Genomic DNA, 25526 nt, shown 5'->3' on the forward strand with positions numbered 1-25526 from the left:
GGTCCCAGGCATTATCCCATTAGAATACTTTCCCCTGTGTTTGATTTCTCTCTTCCCCTCTCTTACTTCCTTCTTTTCACAACCAGCTGGTAAAGACTTGTCTTGGGCAGTCCTATGGTGAGTCTGGCAGTTGTAGTGATGAGTGGAGTTCGGATGTCCTTGCCCTCCAGGAGTCCTGTTGGAGTTAGGACGGATAGTTTTGGTGGACTGACAGGTCCTGATGAGAGAGGGCAGGACTCAGTCTACCTGTCAGGTACACCTGGGCAAGTAGGGAAAACTCCCAAGGAACAGATGTGTCTGCCGGTTTTGAAGGATAGTAGGAGTTAATCTGATCATGGAAGGGGGCATAGGCTTCGTTAGACTGAGCAGAGATTGACTTTCTGTCATTGACAGCTGCTTCTTATTTTGCCCTCTGAGTTTACTCAGAGTGATTTTATTGTCTAAAGCTCCTCAAGTGTTTGTACACTGTTGTCATGTTCCCTGTTTCTTCCCATGGCCAAGGTGATGCATGATGAAATGAGAGTCCTTCTGGGTGGGAGGTAAGCAGAGCAGAGAACTAAGATTCAGTTAGGTCAGAGTCTCTCAGTTCATACCGTAGATCCAGAGGCTGGACACATGTCAGTATCATCCTGGAATTGGGTTCTCCCTTCCTTCGTTTGCCTTTTAATGGCTACATGGCATGCAGGTCACCTTCCAGATAAAGTCTAACATTAGTTTATAGTCTCTTCTGCCAAGTCTCTTCATTAGGCATCATTTTTAGCCTTGCCAAGCACTGCATAGGTTTTGTTTTTAACTTTGTCCAGAAGAGTCTCTTTTCTTGATGTGCTCTTTTCCTTGACATTTCTTGACCAGTAACATTTTCTTCTCATTGGGAAGTAGTGGCTGTAGAATTCTCCTTAAGTTCTTTTTTAGTACTCCTCCCCATAGCAAAATAACCTCTTTTTAGCTTGTCATACGAGACTTCATTCTTAGTTTGATTGGGGAGGAAAATCTGAGCACTTTGCAGGTTTAACCTTGGGGCCCAGACACATAGTACACAAATGGAAAGCATGGAAGAGTTTCTTGGAAAATCAATTAGGTTGCCTACTAAGTAGTTCAGCGATGTTCTCCATTAAAATGGCATTATGCCCTGCCTGCATTTCCCGACCAAAGGTCAACTCTGCCACAGTTCTGAAATTTTCCACTGTCCTTTGCTTTGAAGGTTTCCACTTAACATAGGCCAGCATTTTCAGCTGGCACTAGGTGGTTACGTGAGTTAATATCAGTCTTTAGTTTGGGCTTCGGTTTCCTAACTTACAAAAGTAGATTGTTTCTCGAACTTAAGGTTTATTCCATTGTTGTTGTTGTTTGTTTTTGTTTTTGTTTTTTTCATCAAGTGGGAAAGACCTTGTATAATTTGGCAAAATCCTGGGTTCTGTTAGGCTCTCTGTTTACTTTGTATGCGTTTGTCCTGACAAGCTGATTATCTGTTTTTCCATTTTAAATGTTCTCTTGTGGAAGAATATGGTCAGAAGCCTTGTCCTATCCTTGCTAAGATAGGATGTTGCCTTTTTACTGTTAGTAAAGGGATTAACGGTGACTTTGCATATCAGCTGGCTTCTCTTTGATTCTGTTACACCCACTTCTCCATAGGGACCATCTTTATTTAAACATGCTAGAGATTTTTTTTTTTTTTTGAGATTTTATTTATTTGTTCATGAGAGACAGAGAGGGAGAGGCAGAGACATAGGCAGAGGGAGAAACAGGCTCCACATAAGGAGCCCGATGTGGGACTCGATCCCAGGACTGGGATCACACCCCGAGCTGAAGGCAGAGGCTCAGCCATTGGGCCACCCAAGCGTCCCAGAACATGCTAGAGATTTTGAGTTTTTCATCAGAATAATGTGTTTAGCCTCCTACCAGTGTTGTAAGACAGTCAGGATTTACCAGATATCACCAGTGTTGAATGTCAAAACTTAGTTGCCACTGTTCATCTGTTTTTAAAAACAATGTCTTTAAAAAACAAAAAACCCAGTGTCTTTGAATATAGTGTGGGGTTTTTGTTTTAATGTACTGGACTGTTTGGAATTTTTTTCCAATGGTAGGAAACTAGGATGGTCTTTCAAATCTTGAATGCTTTATGTTTTGCCCTCAAAATTAGAGGTTGGGGGATCCCTGGGTGGCGCAGCGGTTTAGCGCGATCCTGGAGACCCTGGATCGAATCCCACATCGGGGTCCCGGTGCATGGAGCCTACTTCTCCCTCTGCCTATGTCTCTGCCTCTCTCTCTCTGTGTGTGACTATCATAATTAATTAATTAATTAATTAATTAGAGGTTGGTTGGAATCTAGGCTGGTCTAGGTGGATAGCTCAGTGGGTTTAACAGGATACTAGTACCTATGATATCAAAAGCATTAGTATTGGGGATCTAGAGATGTGAAGGAGACCTGGCACCAAATTGCTATGAGACCTTGGGCAAAATAATAAATGAAGGTTATACAAATATGCCCAAATGTTCATAGCAGTATTATTTATAATAGCCAAAAAAATAGAAACAACCCAGATGTCCATCTACTGATAGTGGATTGATAAAATGTGATTTATCCATACGATGGAAAAACTTTCAGCAATTAAAATGGAATAAAGTACTATTACTAGTTACAATGTGTATGAACCTAGAAAAATTATGCTTAGTCAAAGAAGGCAATCCAAAAAGCCACACATTTATGTGAAATGTCCAGAAGAAGAAAATCTCTAGACCAGAAGTAGAGTAGTGGTTGTCTAGGGCTGGGGAAGTGATGGTTTAGGGTGGGGAATGGGGAATGACTACTAGAGGGTACAAGGTTTATTTCTGGCGTGATGAAAATGTTCTGTAAGATTACATTGATAGTTGCACAGCTCTGCAAATATTTGAGAACGCATTGTTTTCTTTACTACGTGAACTTGTTACCGTATGAATTATATCTCAATAAATCTGTATTAAAATGAGGTTAAATAAGCTTATTTCCAAGATCTCTCAGGTTTCTTTTTTAAGATTTATTTATTTGAGAGAGACAGAGAGAGGGGAGAGAGGGAGGGGCAGAAGGAGAATCTCAAGCAGACTCTGTGCTTAGCATAGAGCTTGACATGGGCTCTATCTCATAACCCTGAGATTGTGACCTGAGCTGAAACCAAGAGTCAGATGCTTAAGCCATTGAGCCACCAGTTTTTGTTTTGTTTTGTTTTTATTTATTCATGAGAGACACAAAGAGAGGCAGAGACACAGGCAGAGGGAGAAGCAGGCTCCTTGCAGGGAGCCTGACGTGAGGCTCAATCCCAGGTCTCCAGGATCACACCCTGGGCTGCGGGCGGTGCTAAACTGCTGCGCTACCAGGGCTGCTCTGTTTTGTTTTTTAATGAGGCTGGATGCCCTATTGAGTGCTCAGACCTTGAACCACAGATTTCTGAGCATGGCCGTAATATATAGTCCTGGTCATATGACTGTTAGGGTAGTTTGGTTCAGTTGTTTATAGGAAATGTGTAAAAAGCAGTACTTGGCTGATAGGACTTTTTCCTGACTACTTGTGTGCATCTGAGTGTCCACTAGAGGACAGTAAAGCTCATGTTAGCCATTTTCTGCCTGTTGCCAGTAGGCACTCTTTTTAGGGACTGAAATTAAAATCTTAAAATTTATATTCCATTGAAGGAATGTGGGTTGTTAGTGCAGTAAAAGGACCTATCATCATGTCAACTCTCCACTGCTCTGAGAGAGAAAGCCAGTGAGATGAGTTGTGGTTGTGGACCCTCATAGTGTACTGAGGAGCTCTGAGTGGGGAGGAAAAGAAATCATGCTGTATTTTGAGGGCAGATACTGAAATATCTGCAGTGGAGGTTGTGGAGTCAGGAAAGAGCCAGATTCCACTAGGGTTTTAGCAGCCTCTTAAATAGAATTTTGTTGTGTCTGTATTATGTGTTCTTGTTATTTATGAATTTACACACACAGGACTTTTTATGTCTCTCTGTTTCCATAAGAAAGAGAAAGGGCAGCTTTTGTTCTCTCTCAACCCTCACACCATAGCTTCAGAAGTAGCTCAACTCTGTCCCTTGACAGCTCTATTTTAAATAAAGCCTGTGGCCTTCCAGCATAACTACGCCTTCCTATAGGAGGACGACTATATCACTTTAAATAGACCTCATTGCCTGGGGCAGGGCAGTGAAGTGCATCAGTGGTACTGTCTGCTAGCTTGAGCAGGCCAAGTTGTAAGAGCTGCTACCTGAACTATAATTCAGGTAAGACTGGGTTAAGCCATTTGATCCTTATAAGATAGATGATGACGGGATGACCTCATCTCTCAGCTTCTGCCGTAGGGAGGGCCTAAGCTTTACCTTGTCTATCTCTGTTGCGTTTTTGACTATCTGAGAATGAATAAACCCCTATAGAGGCATTTGTTTATTATGGATGCTTACCTAATCATTTAGGCAAGAAATGCTTTAAAGACCTAAAAAATCACCTTTTGACTAATGAAACAGTAATACAGATAAACTAATTATCCTAAAATGCCATTTCTATTTTTCCTTAGTTGTGTTTATTATTGAAATTCCTGATTATATTTTTCCCCCAATCCTGTGTTTTCCCTGGGTAATTCTGAATTGATTTGTATTTTCTGATGATGGGAGGAGACACTGCCTATTATGCTGAAAGTAACTGCCCAGAAAGTCAGCCTAAGCCCTGGGCTCTGAGATTTTCACTTAGTTAGAAGTTGGTGATAAAGTCAAGAGAAATGCTTCATATCAGTATTTAATATTTTTAAGTGTTGTAGAACGCTTTATAGATAGTATTTACTGTAATTTCCAGGCCCTGTAATCTGGGATTATGGCACATAATGCAGAAACTGAACATCTTGTTAACCAAAGTTGTGTTAGCTGAGGACATGGTTGCACACTAGCATTTACACAAGTGTTTCTGCTTTTAAATGATATTGACTCTTTAAGTGGATTTTACTAGAAGAGATGGGTCTCTGATCACCCACCACCCCTGACTTAATTCTTTGTGTAGTGTTTGGCAAGGTTTTTCACTCTTTAGAGCCTTGATTTCTTCTGTAAAATAAATGGGTAAGAAGCTCTAGGAGGCTGGAGAAGCTCTAGGATGTAAATATACTCAGAATCCTCTCACCTCTTCCCCTGTTTCTGGTGCTCTAAGTGCATACTCTGTCAGTGTTGTGTGAAAAATCTACATTTTTCATACCTCATATGAATGACCTCATATGGTTGAGGTCATTGTAGTAATGCTGACCTGGTTTTGTCTCTGTTTAGGTTGCATCTGCTCTGGAAAAATGGAAGACAGCAATCCGTGAAGCTCAGACTTTTTCCAGAATGCATGTTCTACTTGGGATGCTTGATGCCTGTATCAAGTGGGATATGTCAGCAGAAAATGCTCGATGCAAAGTCTGTCGAAAGAAAGGTATATATAGATCAGTGTTGCTTATCTGAGTGTAATAGGGACTAGGACTTCCATTCCAAAGATATTTTCTCCCCTGAAGAAGTCTGTGCACACAACTTTGAAGTGTAGTGGGGCTACCTTCTTCTGGAAGTCTGTAAAATGCTACTCTTTGAAATAACATGACAGTAAGTCAAAGTAAGCCCTTTGTTCTTCATGTTTGAGTATAAGAGCAGTTTATCTCTCCAATGTTTAAATTTTCTACAGGGAACAAAATTAACCTAAAATTTTACATCTGTTTTTATCATCGTTGGAGTTCTGTTTTTTGTTTTTTGTTTTTTTTTAATCGCTGGAGTTTTTAAGTCATCGGTGAAGTAAGAGGTCTACCAGCAGAGGGCAGTATTAACACTGGGAAGAATACTCCAGTTTGTGCCCACTGCCGCTGAGTCCTACAGAGCAAGGCATTTGAGAATCTTTAATGGTCACAGCTTTCAGAGGCTGTGTAAAAGGAACATCATGACTAATGGCACTCAAGCGATTGACTTCTCATTGGCTTAAGTGATTTTGTGAAGTAGGTTAGGATTTAATCCCCAAGGATGGAAAGACCTATGAAAAATCTATCAGTTGCTCTAAACACTGTTTCAGAATGAAGGTTGGAGAGGGAAGTGACCATGTCGGGTCAGTTCGGTACATTTTTGATACCAAATCGCTTAAGAGAACTATATCAGCTATGAATTGGGAAGCATTGGGGATTGAGGAAAAGGATGGGCAGGAAATGTAATACTTCATGGGGGATTCGTTTTTTAGTGGGAGAGGAATAGTGACCTTTTCTGCTATGAGTTTTTTTGTTTGTTTGTTTGTTTGTTTTTAAATAAGCATTTTTTAAAATTTATTTATTCAGAGAGAGAGACTGAGAGGCAGAGACACAGGCAGAGGGAGAAGCGGGCTCCATGCAGGGAGCCCGACGCGGGACTCGATCCCGGGTCTCCAGGATCAGACCCCGGGCTGCAGGCGGCGCCACCAGGGGTGCCCTGAGTTGGTTTTTTTGCCATGAGTTGGTTTTTTTGCTGCTACTTTGTAAATGTTTTAACTGTCCTCTCCTAGGCCAAGCAGGTTTTAGGGATATGTCAGAAGACTTGAATCTTAAATTACCAATAGTCTAGTTTGTGCTATGTTTTTTCTTTTCTTTTCTTTTCTTTTCTTTTCTTTTCTTTTCTTTTCTTTTCTTTCTTTTCTTTTTTCTTTTCTTTTCTTTCTTTTCTTTTCAGTCCCCTCCCCCTCCCCTCCCCTCCCCTCCCCTCCCCCCCCCTCTCTCTCTCTCTCTCTCTCTCTCTCTTTCTTTCTTTCTTTCTTTCTTTCTTTCTTTCTTTCTTTCTTTCTTTCTTTCTTTCTCTTTCTTTCAAGATTTTATTTATTTATTCATGAGAGACACAGAGAGAGAGGCAGACCACAGGCAGAGGGAAGAAGCAGGCTCCCTGCAGGGAGCCCAATGCGGGACTCGATCCCAGGACCGCGGGATAATGCCCTGAGCCAAAGTCAGACGCTCAACCACTGAGCCACCCAGGCGTCCCTTTGCTAGGTTTCTTTTCAGAAATCACTATTTCTAAAAAAAAAAAAAAACAACAGAAAAATCACTGTTTCTTAAAATACGATTACACTATGCTAGACTGTTTGCTTCCCCCTGGTGTTAATTGAGGGTGAGTGGCTCTTTGTTACAGCTTGCTGACCATTGCTGTGCTCCCAGCAGTGCTTTACAAGTTTATCTCCTTGCAGGTGAAGATGACAAACTGATCTTGTGTGATGAATGTAATAAAGCCTTCCACCTGTTTTGTCTGAGGCCAGCCCTCTACGAGGTACCAGATGGTGAGTGGCAGTGCCCAGCTTGCCAGCCTGCTACTGCCAGGCGCAACTCCCGTGGCAGGTGAGAATTTCTTCTCTTAAAAACAAATGAAAAGGTTGTTATAATTAAGCTTTAGTTATTCAAATTGAATGATTCTACGGAGTTTTAAGTTCATTGTTTGTGAACAGAACCTAATTGTTGGAGATATTACAGTAGGAGCTCAGAGGGCTCTGATTTCATTATAGTTTGATGTTGACATTTCCGGTTTTCACTGCCAGACATGTTCTGTATCTTCTTGATCATACCTTCTTCTCAAATAAGTTTATCTCCCTTTATCCCTTTACCTTTTGCTTCCACTTTGCCCCCCCTTTAAGATTTTATTTATTTATTAGAGAAAGTGTGCGAGAGAGTGAATGAGAGGGAGAGGGAGAGAGAATCTGAAACAGATTCCATACTGAGCACAGTCCGACACGGGGCTCAATCCCACAACTTCAAGATCACAATCTGAATGGAAACCAAGAGTCGGACGCTTAACCAACTGAGCTACCCAGGCGCCCCTACTTTGCCCCCTTCTTAATTACTTCTGCAACTACTTCCTGCTAAAAATCCCAAAACTCATGACCTTCCTTCCTTACGATTAGAACTCTGGGGTCAACTTGGACATTTTCCTCTCCTTCTGCTTCTATACCCATTCATTTGCCAGATATGATCAGTTCTGTGTCCAGACATCTTCTGAGTCAGTCCCCTTCTGCTCACTCTCCATGGTCCATTCTGTCAGTTGGCCCTCCTACATCTCCCATCCAGGCTCCTTTGGTGGCTTCTCAGTTCCTTACTTCATGTCTTCCCCTCTTATTTGTCCCACTTTGCTGGGGATGCCAGAATGGTTTATGTAAGGCAAAGATAATCTCATGTCACTATCCTGAAACTTTTGTCTTTCCATTGCCTCTAGAATAAAGGCCATATTCCATGGCCTGATTTTTGAGACTTATATAGTACTGTTTTTATGAGCCCTTATTCCTGTGTTGTGTGCTTGGTACAGACTGTTCATTGGTATCCTTGCCTATTGGGCTTTCCTCCTTGCTGGGAATATTCCCTCTCCCTGGAACTGAGGGAATCGCCTATGGCTTACTTAAAATTTCACTGCTTTTTTGTTGAAATACTTTTATATTCTTAAGGTTAATTGTTTCTCCTCTGTGTTCCAACCAAGTGTCCAATCTCTTAAGTGTTTTGGTGCATCTTGCCTCCATGGTTAGTCTCACATATGAGTGTCTTCCCATGAGATTGGAGTGTCCCGAGAGCAGAGGTGGTGCTTTGTTCTTCACTCTGATCCCAATAAGGCCAAACATAGAGGCCTTGTAAAGAGAAGATGCTTTATATTTGCCAAGGTAATACCGTTGTTTTCCACATTGCAGTTTGAGGTTGTGAAAGGGCAGCTTATCGGCGCTCTGGCTTGGTCTGTGAGAGGGCAGAGCTGTTTGATCCTGACCCCATCTAACAGCATTACTCGGTTATTTCTTACTCCGCTCCAGCTGCACTTGGAGCCAAGTAAGGCACACTACCCTGAAATGACAGGGCTTTGGACCAGCTGTTCTGAGCTGGGATTACCATTGCTTTGATGTTATGGTCATCTGCAAGCTGTTCCGCTCCTGGAAAGGGGCCATCAAGGTAGAGTAACACCTGTCTGGGGTGTTTATCCTTTCAGTGCACCTCAGAGTTGGGAACAGCTTTTAATATCTGAAATGTTACATTATCTGGGCGATTTTTATGAGACAAAAGGAATGGGTTTTGTATCTTACGTGAGGAGAGGTTGAATTTTGGTCTTGATTTCTGTTGCTGTTGGTGTCTTATCCAGAGCATTTGGGGCCTGGTGGAGGGAGCATGCTGCTGCAGCTTAGGCTTTCATGCTGCTGCCCATGTCCTGGCCTCCATTCAGGTTTCCTCCCCTTGTTGTTGAATCTGCCCAGTCTGTGAAGAGGATCCTTATAGAACTTCATCCTTTCTTAGACCACTTTGGCCTAGGACCACGTTCCCTACATGCTTTTCCCTCCCCACAGGAATTACACTGAAGAGTCTGCCTCTGAGGACAGTGAAGATGATGAGAGTGAGGAAGAGGAGGAGGAAGAGGAGGAGGAAGTGGAGGAAGAGGATTATGAGGTGGCTGGTCTTCGATGTAAGTATTCAGTTTCCCCTCATAGTTGACCTCACAGTTTTCCAAACTGACTTGGGAAGACTGGTTGGCAGTAGACCCCCACCCAGTGTCGCCATCAGACCCATCTTCTTTCTCTTTCATGTTGTGGCTATGGAGTGACTCCACTGCTGTGGTTTCATTTATTTATTTATTTGAGATTTTACTTATTTGACAAAGAGAGAGAACATAAGCAGGGGGAGTAGCAGGTTCCCTGCTGAGCAGGGGACCCCCCCTCCCTTCCATGCGGGACTTGATTCCAGCACCGTGGGATCACGACCTGAGCCGAAGGTAGATGGTTTACCAACTGAGCCACCCAGGTGCCCCTCAGTGCCGTGGTTTTGAATGGATTTTTAAGATGCCATGTAACCATCCTCCTAGTGGGAAGTAGGGTGACTTGGTTTCAAGAATATCAGCCCTATGTAGGTCCATTTGGTCTGAGATTTAGTGGAAGTCAAGGCCCCAAGTGTGTTTAGGACGAGTCTGCTGGTTTGAGCTTCTCAGTGTGTAGGGACAATGGGTAAGGAAGGCCTAGGCCCTCTCTCCTCTGTTACAGTGGTACAGAGGTACTACCTTTGCTGCAGTGCTGCTGTTAAAGAAGTTATTTTTCCTTTGGTCACAGTGATCTTTCTCTTCATCAGTCTGCAGGGGTCTAGCTTTGCAAGTTTGAAAAGAGAAAACTAGTTTTGTCATGGCTTAGGGTGGTTGTCACGAAGGTTCAGATCTTTTTCTCGCTAGATGCCTGTGGGAATGAGGGGCGGAGTGGGGGGGAGCTCTCCTGGTACACTTAACCTAATTGACTCTCACTTTCTCATGGCCATTCTTCATGAGTCATTTTCATGGTTAAACCTAAAGGCCCTCCTCCTCCGCCCCTCCCCCCCCCAAAAAAAAACTAAAGCCCTGTAGTCTAGCCTTTTACAGCCTCCTCCTTTGCAAAATATACCTTTCCTTTTAGGTTAGTAGAAAAGAGCACAGATCATGATTTTGATGAGCTTTTGAAGAGAAAGTACAGTTTCCAAGATCATAGCATTCTGAACATTCAGACTTCGTTATAAGGAGTCCAAGAAGATGTTTGATGTGACCTGTCTTACAGCAATGGTGCTGCTAAAATATGAGGGGTCTGGGTGTGCACACCTGCCCCTGCTTTCCCAATCCTGCAGGCCTCTTGTGGGATACTTTAATTTCTGTCATTCCTACAGGACTCCTTTTGTTTGTTCATTAGGCATGATCTCTCCATTATCCATAACCCCAGATTATGAAGAGAATTCATCTGCTAGGTGGAGAGTATGATTGGAACATAAGGTGGTCAGGAAATAAATTCTGATTGTGACATAGACTCATTTTGTTTGTTTTCAGAGAAGTGGATGCTTTCCTCTTGCTAGTTACTGTTGTCTTTCCAAGAATTGTTCTCTTCAGGTTTCTGGGGTCTTATCTGCCAAAAGGATCTGGGAAGTATTGGTACTTGAGAGCCCTTTGTCTACTCTACCTTTTAAGCCACGGAAGAAGTTTGCTAGTATAACTGAGGGCCCTGGGTTGGTGGCTGTTTCTAGCAATTTGAGTTTCATCCTTGGTGTCAGTTTCTTACTCTCTTTTCCAAGCCTGGTCTTGAGCTTAGAGACCGTAAAATAGCCAATGAAGGGTTATCAGGGTCTAGAAGTAGAATATGAAACATTGTTTATTGATTCTTTGTGTCCTTGGCTCCTTATACCCCTGTATCTGTCCAAATGGCCCTCCCTACTTTCAAGGGAAAATGTGTTTAGTGGAGAAGTTTTAAGCTAATCCTTACGGAGCATCACTCCTTGAGGACATATTGATAACTGTTGGTTTGCCTGACCTCGAGTACCTATTGTAAACCTAGAGACACTGGTCATCCTGGTGGCCTTTGTATTCCTTATTCTCCCTTTGGTGATCCTGGACAGGATCAAGGTGAGCCTTGAATTGGATTCAGTGAGGAAGACTTTGAGTAGGTATCAGCTTTTCTCTGAGAAGATTGCTGTGGTGAGCAGAAGATTACTTGGGAAACTATGAGGCAAGAACTGCTACAACCAGATTCTTTTTTTTTTTTAAGATTTTTATTTATTCATGAGAGACACAGAAAGAGAGGCAGAGACACAGGCAGAGGGAGAAGCAGGCCCCATGCAGGGAGACTGACGTGGGACTCGATCCCAGGACTCCAGGATCACGCCCTGGGCCGAAGGCAGTGCTAAAGCTCTGAGCCACCCAGAGATCCCCTACAACCAGATTCTACCTCATGTGTAAGGACACACAAAGGCTGAGCTTAGGCTCTGGGAATTCCAGGCTGGCCTGTTACCAAATGGTCTCTTCTCTTGAGTGTGTCAGCTTACCACAGACTCCTTCAGAGGTCTCCTTCCTGGGAGTAGCTATGAACAGCGTGAGGATAGAGTGGCCGTTTTGAAGGAACTGTCTTTCAAAACAATTCTTAGAAGGTCTTTGGCAGTTGGTGAAAGGTATCCATTCATCTGCTTCTCTACCTTGAAAGTATCCTGTCAGGTAGGGCAAGAGAGAACAAGAGCATCTTAGAACTAGAGAGAGCCAATGCTCTGCTCGACCACATGGTCTCATCTCATAGACTTGTTCTCTTCATCCTCCGTTGTTCGGCTCTGACTCTCTATTTTCTATTTCAGTGAGACCTCGAAAGACTGTCCGGGGCAAGCAGGGTGTCATCCCCCCTGCGGCGAGGCCGGGACGCCGGCCAGGTAAGAAGCCGCATCCCGCCAGGAAGTCTCAGCCAAAGGCACCACCTGTGGATGACATGGAGGTTGAAGAGCTGGTGAGTGATTTCCCTTCCTCCCTATACCATTGTTTCTCACCCCGCCCCTGCTCCAGCCTTAGGAATCCATCAGGCAACAGGTGGGAAGCCCCCCGCTCCCCCTTTGGAGGCTGATGCAGCAGATGGGTGGGCCTGTAGGCAGACGGAGGCAGCAGGCCCCCCAGGAGCAGCTATGTCCGGCATTCCCCTGCTGTAGCTTGAAAACATCATCTCCTCGAGTTAATAGGCAGCCCATGACTTGTTAAGGATTTTAAAATAGTATCCATGTGTCTCCAGTGGCTCAGAGGGGCTGGGTCTCCATTGTGGGAATGTTAGCAATGTTGGAGCCTCCGTCACTCTTGGGTTCTTTGCCCACAGTTGTTGTGGGAGGGGCATTACCCTCCCCTCTGCTCCTCAACCAATGTAATTTTAGTGGTTTTACTTCAGATTTCACTTGAGCTTTAAAGAATAAGAGGCTCTTGAAAATATACTTACTTTGGCAGAGTGAATTGAGGTTGGGGATGGTTTGGGGGCATAAAGCAAACCATTAGGGAGCTTGAGAGCTTTGTGAGATCCTTTGCTGGCCCAGCCCTAACTAACCCTTCAAGCCTGGGGCTCTGACCGCTGAGAGTCACAGCAGCAATGGCGCCCTGGAGGGGACGCCTACCCTTTCCTCCTCAGCTGCTTAGCTTCCACATGCTTACAGCAGGAGAGCCTGGGAGAAGAATTGTACTTCTTGCTTTTCTTCCATCAGAGCCCCCAACCCCACAGAATTGGCTGCCAGAGGTCCCTGTTACCCCCTCAGGGTCTCCACAGTTGTTTGTTTATACTCCCCTTCACCATGTGCACACAATCCCAGGTCCATCTGCTCTCACCGGAGTCCTGGTGACAGCAGCCTCTCTGGCTGACCTCTAGCAGGACCACTGTAATAGGGCAACTGCTGCCTGCCCTCTGCAGCTTTGATCAGCCTCCACTGGAGGCTGGTGGGCTGATGGGAAGATACCTGGCCCTTGGCTGAGCATGCTCTCTGACTTGAATGTCAGATGATTTTGACTGTCTCTGCTCCAAGAAATTGGTTGAATCTTTTCTTTTTTTTTTTTTTTTTTAAGATTTTATTTATTTATTCATGAAAGACACACAGACAGAGAGACAGAGACATAGAGGGAGAAGCAGGCTCCTTGCAGGGAGCCCAATGTGGGACTTGATCCCTGGACCCAGGATCACGATCTGAGCCAAAGGCAGATGCTCAGCCATTGAGCCACACAGGCGTCCCTCTTAAAAAAAAAACAAAAAAACAAAAAAACCCAAACAGATACATAACATTTTCTGTTCTGTCCACTCTTCTCTTGGACCTGTAATAGCATGTCTCTTTTTGGGCACCAGGTACTTCAGACCAAGCGGAGCTCTCGGAGGCAAAGCCTAGAATTGCAGAAGTGTGAAGATATCCTCCACAAGATTGTGAAGTACCGCTTCAGCTGGCCCTTCAGGTGGGCTTTGTATCCTGAAGCACAGGGAGCAGGACCGGCCGGCCTTGTGGGTGCTTAGGGCATGCAGACAGGCAGTTGGCTTGGGGCTCTCTGAATGGAGGTTGTAGGGACAACACTGATCCTTCCTTTAGGATATGTCTGAGTGTCAGGGGAATTAGCTTCTCAGACTGGTAGAGACAGCACTCAGTACAAGGTGAACATACCTCCTCTACCTGCCAGCCGACTGATCACAACGGGTGGGTGTTCCAGGAATGGTGGTCTGGGAACCAGGTTTCTGTCTATTGTCCTCTAGCCTGTGCTCTCATCTCCATTTGGTTTTTCTCCACAGGGAGCCCGTGACGAGAGATGAGGCTGAGGATTATTATGACATCATCACCCAGCCCATGGACTTCCAGACAATGCAGAACAAATGTTCCTGTGGGAGCTACCGTTCTGTGCAGGAGTTTCTTACCGACATGAAGCAAGTGTTTACCAATGCTGAGCTTTACAACTGCCGCGGCAGCCATGTGCTGAACTGCATGGTGAAGACAGAACAGTGTCTGGTGGCTCTGTTGCATAAACACCTTCCTAGCCACCCATATGTCCGCAGGAAACGCAAGAAGTTTCCCGATCGGCTTGCTGAAGATGAAGGGGACAGTGAGTCAGAGCCCGTTGGACAGTCCAGGGGACGAAGGCAAAAGAAATAGAGAGAGGGCCCTGGTAAGGGAGCTTAGGTGGGGGGAATGGAGAGAGCCGGGGAGGGTGGGAGGGAGCAGGAGCCAGCGGGAGAGGAAGATGGAGAAGAATGTGGAAGGGAGGAGATCACAGGGATCCCAGAAATGCCCATCATCCCAAGCTTGTGCTGCCTTGCCCAACTCTCCAGAGGGCCCTAAGCAGGCAGAGCTCTTTGGAGAGCCTACTCTTGGGCTGGTCTCTGCCCAGAGGTACCATGGGCGGTAGGCGGCCTTAGCCCTGCTGAGAGTTTCCAGGGAGAGGCCAAGGGTACGGCTTTCTCGAGGGCCCACGTCCCTTAATTCTCTTCTTTCCTACGGTCCCTCCCACTTTGGCCACCATGACAGTGCCAAGCCCCTGGTCTCCAGGGGAGGAATTACTGTATTACATGGAAGGATCAGGGGTAATCAGGCCAACTGGGGAGGCGGGGTTAATTTTTTATAATCTCTACTCACACAGTCTTGTTTCTTGAAGCCGTCCTCGGTCTCTCCCCTCCCCTCCCTCAGGTGACGGTATCAGTGAGTGCCATACCGCATTCTGTATTCACCAGCATCATTGCTCTTTTGAGTTGCTCTTTGCGGAGTAAAGGGACATGTCCTGGAGCCATTCCTGAATACCCTTCCCCTTCTTTGTGACAGCTCTCTCCCCTCTCCCACCCCACCTCACCCCTTCAAAAACAAAACAAAAAAAACTTAAAAAAACACCCCCCCCCCCCCCCCACACACACACACAAAGAACCTAAGGCACTTCACTTAGAGACTGGAGTCCTGCTTATAATCATGCATATAACCTTTACTTGGATGGATCTGGCCAGAGGGGTGTTGGAGCCCAGCCCACCCACATACCAGACACAAGCTCTTAGGGGAGCAGAAGAAAAGCAGGAAGAATTTAAATGTTTAATTTTTTTTAAATTGACTTTTCTAGTTATTAAAAGTTGCTTGTTTCAGCAGTGATATTGTATAAAGAACATCTTGTAAAATATTTCTGTCATCTTGCTTTGGCACATGTACAGTACAGTTTATATGATAATGTGTTTGCTTTCTTTTGCCCCGTCTCCTCCCTCAGCCCATTCTCTCTCTTCAGAGAAGCAGGGTTGGAGGGTCAGCAGGACAAGCAGTGGGACCTGGTGGGGAAGGGTATGTCCCTTTGCCTGCCCTGGCAGCTTTCTGCCTCCTCCATCTCCAACAGCCGCCTCCCTCCTCCTGAGCCTGTTCTGGCCTCAGATGCAGAGCTCTGTGAGATTGATAAGCTGATCAGTCTTGCGCAGGGGTCCTCTCACAGGGGTCCATGTCAGTGCAAGGGGGCGGGCAGAGGGAGGAGGGGCTCGGCTGGCCCCTTCAACTAGGAGTCTGGCGCTAGTAGCTCTAGTTAGGCAGAACTTGGTAGTCGTCTTTCCCTTTTATGGCAGATTTTGATAAAAATGCAAAACAGGGTTTAATTTTCTTTTCTATCAGCTTTGAATTTAGAAAATGTGAGCAGCTCAGCTCTTCTGAACTTAATTTAAGGGAAAACTTGTCCACCAAGGGGATTGCAGCTCCTAGAACTTGAGAATAAAGCCTCTTACTACAGAACTTGGAGGTGTGGTCCCGGTCTCGCCCCGCCTGCCCTTCCCGGAGACTGTGGGGATTTGCTCCAGTGGTTGCTGGATAGGTTTCCTGTCCCTTCTCCCACAGCTTCGGAGTTAGCACTGACGCTCCAGTTCCCTAGTCCAGCCACCAACACCTTGCCCTGCCTTTTTACCTGAGAGCCGGTCTATTGTTCACAGTGAGAATCCTGTGTTCCCACTTCAGTGACAACTGAATTGTTTGTTGTTTGTTTTTTTTTTTTTAATTGTCTTTAAAGGAGGAAGGGCCCCATTAAAGGGTAAACTTGTAATAAATTGGAATTTGAAATAAACATTATGTACTTGTGTTTATAAAGAAGAAACAGTTCTGCTGAATCTTTCTTTGTCCTCTTGGGTGTGGGAGTGGATTGTGCAGAGTCTCAGGTGCTGGTCCCACTGACTCTTGGTGGCAGTTCTCCTTCAGGAACAAGAGGATCCCTGACTGGCTTTCTAAGCACAGGTCACTCTGCTGCATTTCTGTGCTTCCCACAGAGATTTCTGATGCCCAGGGTAAGTGAAGCAAGACCTCCAAGCTTTTCCTAGCCTTCTCTCTAGCTGCGTGCCACCACCCCCCCCCCCCATTTTCATTAGAATTTTAGGACTTCAGGAAAAATATTTTAAGGGCTTTGCTGTAGGAATTTGTCTAGTGCTTAAATTAAGGACTTAATTTTGGGGCAACTCCTGACATTTTAAAACAGGAAAATTTCAGACATCTTAGACAAACAGTGAAAATATAATCAATTCCCATGTACTCTGTCTGCTTCAACAGTTCTACCACATAGCCAGTCTTATTTATGTCTTCATTTATTTTTTAAGCTGGGACTTTTTAAAGTCAGAGTGGTTGATTTGAGTAGGTCACTGCTATGTGGCAACCTGCTTACAGAATTCAAGGATTTTGCAGAGCTCGCTGTGTGGTCCCATTTACCGAGAAGTGGAACTGGCCTTGCTGAGCAGAAGTGGAACTGGCCTTGCTGAGCGAGGGCCTCCATCCAGGCCTGCTCCGAGCACTGGGGGATTTTCTTCCTCCAGGGGAGGAAGCCGCTTGCCCCAAGGTCAGCTCCAGTGCAGCCAGTAGTCCAGCTCTGGGGAAGGGAGCTGTGCAGCCTCCAAGCATTTTCTACACAGTCACCACTGGACTCCAGGGCCCGGCCATGTCCATGAAGTCATGTCCCCTCATCTAGGGTGCATACCCTGTTCCTGTTAAACCATTAGCCGGGTCCCCCTGCCAGGGGTGTGACTTTAGGGGAGCCTCCTGAGTGGCTGACAATTGCAAATGGAGACAAGAGAACTACTTCCTAAGGACAGGGGAGTGAGGCACTGCTCCTGGGATTCATCGGAACCCTCCCCCTTGTCCTGCCTGCGCTGCCTTCTCAGACCCAGTCTCTGCGGAGGCTGCGGAAATTGGTCAGGGGTGCAGCAAAGTGGGAGTCTGGATTGCTGGGGAGCCAGGGTTCTTCGAGCAGGACACTTAAGAAACAAGCCAGGCTGAAGAGAGGGTACGGCTTCCTTGACTCCCCAAGCCTTCAGCCGGAATGGGGCTCAGAGCAGGCAGTGAGAGACCTCCTGACCCCTTGGGACCTCTTCAGTCTGACCTTGGTCAAGATCACCACCGCTGACTCCTGGGAACTTTGAACCATTTCCTCGGAACTAATACCAAGGTCAGGGCTAAGAAGTTCCCTTACTTCCCGCCTCCCACGCACAAGCTCAGCTGGCAGGCCGGGCTGAGCCCACATGGACATGTGCTGTCCTGAGATCCGCTTATTGGGCTGCTAGGGCCACGGCGGGGAGGGGCTGGGGCACCCTGTGCACAGGCCAGCAGATGTTGGTTTCTGAGCCACTTCTCTTGGGTTCTGGAATTTCCTTTTGGAGGCTGAAGTGGGGGCCCCCGCTGTGGGAGGAGTTTCTCGGACAAAACTGCCCTAGGTTCTAACACCTGCTGCTCCCCATGAATCCATGATGTGCTGGAAGTCACATGGATGTGCTCTAGAGGCCAAAGGCTGCGTGGCTGTGTGATCTCCAAGCTCCCCATACTTCCCAATCTGTAAAATGGGGAGATAAGTCTCAAATGGAAGCCTTCTGTAAAAGGTCTCTAATGCTGCCTTATTTCTCCTCCAGGGTCTGGGTCTTTTCCCGTGGCCCCCGGTGCCCAGAGGCTGCTGTCAGAGCCCCTCACCCTCCCACCTCTCCCCTCCAGGTGGTTCTGGAAGCCCAAATCTTGTTTCTGCTGGGTGGCGCTTAGCTGAGCACCACCCCTCCTGGGCTGCTGACTGCCCAGGGACAGGGGTAAACCGGTACCACTCCTGATGCTCAGGACCCCTCCACCCTTTGCCCATACATGTCACTTGCCTTTCTCCTCCCCAGTCTCCAGGTCTCCAGAATCCTCTCCTTTTGCTCCCACCACCCCTGCCCTGGTGCAGGCCCTCAGCAGCTTCAGCTTGGCTCCCCTCAGGCTTGTGGACCTGATCTGTCTCCACCCTCCCAGCCCAGGCCCCTGTCACCTTCCAGAAGCAGTCTCTCAGTCAAGGGACCTCATGGGGTGTCAGGGTCACTTGGCTTGTCTGGTTCAAAAAGGCCAGGGGCCCTCGTGTGTCACATGAGAGGGAAGGTTTAGGTGGGGGGACATGCCAGGCAGGAAATGCAGCACAGGTGCCAAGGCTGAGAGGTCCCATGGGGGTCAGAGCCCCTCTTCATAGTAAAGGACATCCCCAAACTCTCCGTAAGTCCTGATGGGAATCTGACACCACCTGTGTGATCTTCCACGGATGTCTTTCTTGCCCCGCTGAGACTGATGCTTGGTGCAGGGCAAAGGGCTCCAGCCCGAAAGACCCTGGAACTCATCCCTACTGATAGGAAGCAGTTGACCTTGGGCCTCCTGTCAGCTGCGAGGCAAGGCTAGACCTTTGGGGCCTCCTACCTGTGACACTGAGTGCTGGCTCTGTATCTTGCACCCAGGGACAGGGTCAAAGACCCTCACCTGGCTGAAGTCACAGTGGTCAAAGCAGAGGCCAAGATGGGGCTATGGGTCTGACCCCTCACCCCAAGCTGATGGGAGTCTCCATAGGATGGCCATGCATGCCTTCCAGTGAGCAGAGATGGCATAGGTCCCAGCAGCCTTGGGCTTCCCTGGCGCACACACAGGTACCTCTTCTGTCCCCTGGCACAGGAGTGTGCAAGCTGCCCTGGAGCAGCCGTGTACACTCCCTTGCACCTGCCTCATTTCTCACAGCAGCTATCCGCACCTCAAATCCTTCTGCAGCCTTCAGAGCTGGGGGCCCAATTCCCACTAGACTCCAGGGCTCCCCATCTCCTGTGTCTGAGCTGCCAAGATGCCCCCAGATCGGTCCCGCCCCATCTCCACCCAGAGAGATGAGGGGAGGCCATGCGGGGCCCTGATGTGGACCCCAAGGAGTGAGGTGGACGTGCCAGCAGTCCTGGCAGGCAGTGAGGTCAGTCACTCCAGCCTCAGCCTTCAGGGCCCCAGAGAAGGGACAGCAGGACACACCTACAGGAGACAGCGGGAGCAGGTCCCGAGCCTCCAAGGGAAACTTGGAGGAAGAACAACGCCCTCATTTCCCACGCGAGTAAAGAAAGTCCCACTCACAGCCCCCAAACAGGCTGGAGTCTCCAAGCCCGCAGGTGTCTTCCCAGGGGATTCCCGGCAGGCACTGGAGTGTCCCAGCAGCCATTCCAGCCCTACTCTGTGAAGCAGGAACCCAGGACTCAGGCAAGCAGGTTGCCCAAAGGAGACACACACACAGACACGCGTGAGCACCCTCGCAGTTGGGGACCTCTGCAGAAACAGCGGCTCCACCGGGATGCCCTCCTGACCAGTGGGTGGCCATAGACCGGCCGGCACATGAGGCCGCACCCACCCAGCTCCGCCCACCAGGGAGACTCCCGCAGGGCCCTCACCCTCCTACCTTCCCCCTTCCCGGCCCACAGAAGACTCAGCGGTGCCACACGGGGAGGGGGGGGGGGTTTATTCCAGTCACAGCTTCCAGAGAAACTCAACAATAAATTACATCATTAAATAAACTCCCTGCTGGACCACGCCCCCTTCTGCCCCTCCTCCTCCCCACGCGCTCCCCAGGACCCCGGGCGGGGAACCTGGCCAGGCCCACGCCCTGCACTAGGCCACAGGGGAGTGAGCCTCACTGGGTCCTGGCAGGCGATCAGGGTGGAGGAGCGTCTCCCCGCCCCGGTCCTCGGCCCCTCGCACTCACTTGCCTGACCTTGACAGCTGGGCAGCTGCTAGTCAGCTGTCTCCTCCGGAGGGGGCGGGGGCAGGAGGGGAACAGCCGCCAGCGCAGGCCTGTGTCCCTAGAGGTGCGTGGGGTTCTCCAGAGAAGGGTCCGTCTTAGTCATGTGCAAGACCACGGTGGGGGCCTTGTAGTGGCAGTGGGTGCCACGGCCATAGCCCCCGGAAGCCCGGCAGGCCTTTGCCCGGGCCCGGCCGGCTGCCATCTTGCGGTGGCACAAGCTCTGCCAGGTCTGGAAAGTCTTGGAGCTCCAAACCCAGACGCCGCTGGTGATCCCCACCACCAGCGACATGAAGATCTTAAGCATAAAGACGGCCACGGTGGGCACCGAGCCCCCCGGGAGCGAGCAGTCCCTCCGGCCCCCGGGCACCGTGGCTGCCAGGCAGGGCTGCTCTGTGGCCCGAAGGCGCCAGAAGTCCATGTTGAGGCGTTCATAGACGTAGCACACAATGACGCAGGTGGCAGGCACCGTGTAGAGGATGGAGAAGACCCCGATCTTGACCATGAGCTTCTCCAGCTTCTCCGTGTTGGTGCCACCTGTCTTCATGATCTTGCGGATGTGGAAGAGGGCCACGAAGCCGGTCAGGAGGAAGCTGGTGCCCAGCACCAGGTAGCAGGAGAGGGGCACCAGCACGAAGCCCGTGAGCGCGGCCGCATCCATGCTGGCCACATAGCACAGCCCGGTCAGCTCGTCCCCCGCCACCTTGCGCAGCGTCAGGATCACGATGGTCTTGAGGGCCGGCAGGCCCCAGGCCGCCATGTGGAAGTAGCTGCCGTGGGCCTCTATGGCCTCGTGGCCCCACTTCTTGCCCGCCGCCAGGAACCAGGTGAGGGTCAGCACCACCCACCACAGCGAGCTGGCCATGCCGAAGTAGTAGAGCAACAGGAAGACCAGGGTGCAGCCCGTGTTCTCCAGCCCCTCCTGGATCACGTAGAGCGCGCCCGCCTCCTGGTCGCAGGCCACGCTCTGGGCGCCCGCCACGGCGCGGATGAGGAAGGCCAGCGAGTAGACGTTGTAGCACATGGACAGGAAGATGATGGGGCGCTCGGGGTACTGGAAGCGGTGGGGCTCCAGCAGGAAGGTGAGCACTGTGAAGGCCGTGGAGAAGAAGCACAGCGCCGACCACACGGCCATCCAGACGAGCGCGAAGTCCTTGTCGCGCCGCGACCAGAACACCTCGACGCCGGGCCCGCAGCGCGGCGCGCACGAGCGGCTCTTCTCCACGTACTGGAACTTCTCTGGGTTCTCGCAGGTGCCGCCCCCGCCGCCGCCGCCCGGGCCCGAGGCGGGGTCGCCGGGCGGCCGCGCGGGCCGGGGCGCCACGGGCAGCATGCCCAGGCCCTTGTGCGGCTCGGCGGGGCCGGCCGTGGCGTTCTCGGGCGCCTCCATGCAGAGCGCGTGCGGGTCGTTGCGCGTGGGCAGCCGGGCGCAGTCGAGCGACTCGGGCCAGCCGAAGTTGAACTGCTCCATGATGGGCGCGCAGCGCAGGCGCGCCTGCTCGCACATGGGCCGGCAGGCGGGGATGGGCGTCGAGACCTGGTCGGTGCACATGGGCGCGTACAGCGAGCACAGGAAGAAGCGCAGGTGGCTGTGGCAGCCGTACTGCACGAGCGGCGCGAACTCGGCCAGCTCCGCGGCCGCCTCACCCTGCGACGTGTGGCCCAGCAGGTTGGGCATGCGGGTCAGGTTGTAGCCGATGCCGCGGCACATGGGGATCTCCACCGCCTGGCAGGGCGCCGGCCCGCGCCCGCGCTCCGGGTCGAAACGGCCGATCTCCAGCGCCGCGCCGCCCGCCGCCAGCAGCTGCCACAGCAGCAGCGCCCGGCGCAGCGGCGGCACGGCCATCCCGGGCGGCCCCGGCCGGGGGCGGGGGCGGCGGCGGCGGCGGCGGCGGCGGCGGCGGCGGGGGGGCGGCTCACTCGGGCCGCGCCGTCCGGCGCCCCCGTGCCCGCCCGCCACGTCGCGGGGCGCGGGCCATCGCCGAGCCGCCCGCGTGCGTCCGGGCGCCCCGGCAGCGCGCAGGGAAGCCGCCCGGGGCAGAGGAGGCGCCGAGCCCGCCGAGCCGCCACCACCGCTGCCACCCGAGCGGCCGCGGAGCCAGAGCGGGCGCCGCCTCCCGGGGCCGCCGCTACAAGCCTCGGGGCGGGGCGCTGGGCGGACACGCCCAGGGGCGGCCCCTCCGCGCGCCGGGCGCGCCCCCCGCCGGCCTTTAAAGGCGCCGCGTCTCCCCGCCGCGCCGCGCCGCGCCGCGGCCCCCGCGTGGGCGCGATCGTGCGGCGCGGGGCGCGGGTGCGCTGGGTGCTGCCCCGCTCTCCCCGACGGGACAGCGGGAGGTTTCCCTGCCCTCCCTCCCGGGTCGCCCCTTTTGCCCCAGGCGCAGACCATCTCCGAGGCCTCCACGCGGTGGGAAGCCTCGGCTTTGTACCCAGGGACAGTGCAGGTTGCAGCCAGCGACTTCGCCAGTTGTGTGTGTCTTTGGGCTCTTTCTCCGCAGCCTCCTTTTCTGCAAAACAGGCAAATAATCCCGTGAAACAAGCAACTCATTTGTTGTATGAGTTTGGCTTTCCCGTCCACACTGCACGCATGACTTTCTCCGCAATCCAGGTGGGGAACCCGGGCCTCGAACTCACAGCCCCGAGGTCAAGGGTCTCTTGCTTGATGGACTGAGCCAGCAGGGCGCCACCCCCCCATACCCCTTCTTCTTTTTTTTTTTAATTACCGTGACTTTTTAAAAAGATATTTTGTTTACTTATTCATGAGAGAGAGAGAGAGGCAGAGACACAGGCAGAGGGAGAAGCAGGCTCCATGCAGGGAGCCGACGTGGGACTCGATCCCGGGTCTCCAGGATCACACCCCGGGCTGAAGGCGGCGCTAAACCGCAGCGCCACCTGCAGCGCCACCTGGGCTGCCCCTCCATACTCCTTCCATAAGATTCCTGTGCTCCTTTCCCGGGCGGGGTTGGAGGGTCACAGTGCCGCCCTATCCGTGCGGAGGCTCCGCTCTCCACAGTGCCACCTGAACACCTCTGGGAGGCATTTAGGAAGTGCTTCCCTCACAGTTGAAGGACTCGGCTTTTCATTTTTATTTACTTATTTTTTAAAGATTTTTTTTGAACTTTTTAAAAAGTTTTGAGTAATCTTTACACCCAAGGTGGGGCTCGATCTCACTGCGCATAGATCAAGAGTTGCCCGCTCCACCACCTGAGCCAGCCAGGCCCCCCGGGGACTTGGCTTTCCACACCGAAGTATAATTGACATATAACACTAGTTTCAGGTGTACAGCATGGTTCAATATTTGTATACACTGGGAAATAATCACCATGTAAATCTCTCGTCACCATCTGTCACCATACATAGTTACACATTTTTTTTCTCCCTTGTGATCAGAACTTCCAAGATTCACTCTTTTAGCAACTTTCAAATGTACAATTCAGTGTTATTGACTCTAGTCACCAGGTTGAACATGACATCCCCAGGACTTAATTGTCTTATAACTGGAAGTTTGTACCTCCTGACCCCCATCACCCACTTTGCCCACCCCTCCCAATCTGTTCTCTGTATCTGTGAATTTTGTTTTGTTTTTAGATTCCACATATAAGTGAAATCGTACAGTATTTGGGGGACTTCAATTTAGCACCCCAGACTCCCTCTCTCTCTGCCCTCCCCTCCCTGAGCTCCCTGGGTACAGGGCTTTTGCTGGGGATCCCCTCTGGCCAGGAAGCCTGTGGCCACCACCCAAACAGCCCCCCGGAGAGCTGCATTCTCCTTCCTGTACCTGCAGGGCAGAGGGGCAAGTATAGTGACATCCCATGGAGAGCTTAGGAGTTCACCTCATGCCCTCCTCGTGTAGCCATCAGAATGACGTCAGACTGTTACTCCTCTGCTTCCATGGGCAGCACCTAAATCATGGCAAGCTAGGAGGACTGTCCTCACATAGACGGCACCACCAATGCACAGTGCAGTGATTGTGACCCCTATGGCTATGGCTTAGTCTGCCAGTGACAGCTGACAGCAAGTGAGATCTGGTACTGTGCCCTCTGAAGTACCCACCCCACGCCACCAGACACCCCCAAGGTTGGGAAGGCCCGGGGTTGTCAAAGAGGGGGTTGCTGTCTGGAGTCCCAGAGCACCTGCGCCCTCCTGCCTCTGCCCAGCCAGGTTCTCACTATGGCTCTCAGGTAGCTCGGCAGGTAAAATACGAGTGCCACCCAGCTGGCTACCCAAGGGGTCCTGCTCTGGTCTGGGACTCACTTAGCCACTATGGTGTCCCGACCCCAGGCCCTGCCCTGTCTGCCCTCACACCCGGAAGGGGTACCTAGAAGACCCAGATTCAGACTCCACAGGTCCAGACACCCTAGCAGCTGCTGGGGATTCTTAGAGCACGAGGTGCCGAGGGAGGGGCCTGCCCAGCAGGGGGTCTAGAAGATGGACCAAGGACCTCCAGGGAGCCGAGCCACTCGGGTCCTGGGCCAGGCACTTCCCACAGTGACCTTTCTAACCCTGTAACAGTCCTGCATCATTTTACAGAACAGAAATCGAGGCGCAGAAAACTCAAAATATTTGCTCAGATTACACAGCTCAAAAAGGTCAGGGTGGGCCTTCAGGCTCTCGCCTGGCATGAGGCTGCCTGTCGGCACCGGAGGAAGGGCACCTGCCCCATCATGGAGCCTGGCATGCGGTGGGGACTCAGGATGGCAAGCTCAGCCCCCCACAGAGCCACGCCGAGGTCGGGAAGGGAGAAGGCAAGGGGGATGTTCTGTCATGGGCCTGCACCCAGCCTCATGCTCTCCGAGAGGCACCCCCCCAACCCCAAGATGGGGCATCCGTGGAGGGGCATGCAGCCCTGTGGCCAGTGTACAGTCCACACTCAGCTCACCTGAGCCACGAGAGGGATGGCTGCAAGATCCAGAACTTTCCTAGAAGGTAGGGTACCTTGCAAAAAAGGACCTGGCATTGATCACCTGGTCAAGGATAACAGTTTCCCAAAATGCCAGCAGCAGCTTCCCATTGCCCAGGGTGAAGCTCATGTTCCTGGCATGAACAGCAGGAGACCTTCCAGGCATGGCCCCCAACCCACCTCCACATCTCCTGCCATCACTCCCCTGTACCCCCTGGGGGACGCACCAGGCACATCCCCCCATCATGCCTCAAACTCTTCTGCTCTGCTGGGCACACCGGCCCCCAGCATCACCTCTTAGGGGCAGTCCCCCAGCTCTCCTGGATGGGGCTGGAGGCTCTGCTCTGGGGGCCCAGAGTCCTTGTCACCCCTTGTCCCCT

The 25526-nt window shown here is 50.6% G+C and overlaps 2 protein-coding genes across 2 annotated transcripts in view; one reads left to right on the plus strand and one right to left on the minus strand.

Moving 5' to 3' along the window:
* BAZ1B (bromodomain adjacent to zinc finger domain 1B) overlaps positions 1 to 15110 on the plus strand; it is a 68490-nt gene extending 53380 nt beyond the window's left edge. Inside the window, exons 14-19 of the mRNA XM_025425828.3 lie at positions 5271 to 5418; positions 7168 to 7315; positions 9289 to 9404; positions 12065 to 12210; positions 13573 to 13676; positions 14005 to 15110. Coding sequence (XP_025281613.3) covers positions 5271 to 5418; positions 7168 to 7315; positions 9289 to 9404; positions 12065 to 12210; positions 13573 to 13676; positions 14005 to 14362 — 1020 coding nt within the window. The 3' untranslated portion in view covers positions 14363 to 15110. The remainder of the gene's footprint in view (positions 1 to 5270; positions 5419 to 7167; positions 7316 to 9288; positions 9405 to 12064; positions 12211 to 13572; positions 13677 to 14004) is intronic.
* Positions 15111 to 15863: 753 nt separating this feature from the next.
* Positions 15864 to 22108, minus strand: FZD9 (frizzled class receptor 9). The gene has a single exon (XM_025425829.3). The coding sequence runs from the start codon at positions 22093 to 22095 to the stop codon at positions 20311 to 20313; it is 1785 nt and encodes a 594-aa protein (XP_025281614.1). The 5' UTR covers positions 22096 to 22108; the 3' UTR covers positions 15864 to 20310.
* Positions 22109 to 25526: the final 3418 nt, after the last annotated feature.

The sequence above is a fragment of the Canis lupus genome, chromosome 6 (genome assembly GCF_003254725.2).
Source record: "Canis lupus dingo isolate Sandy chromosome 6, ASM325472v2, whole genome shotgun sequence".
In the NCBI taxonomy this organism is placed as follows: Eukaryota; Metazoa; Chordata; class Mammalia; order Carnivora; family Canidae; genus Canis; species Canis lupus.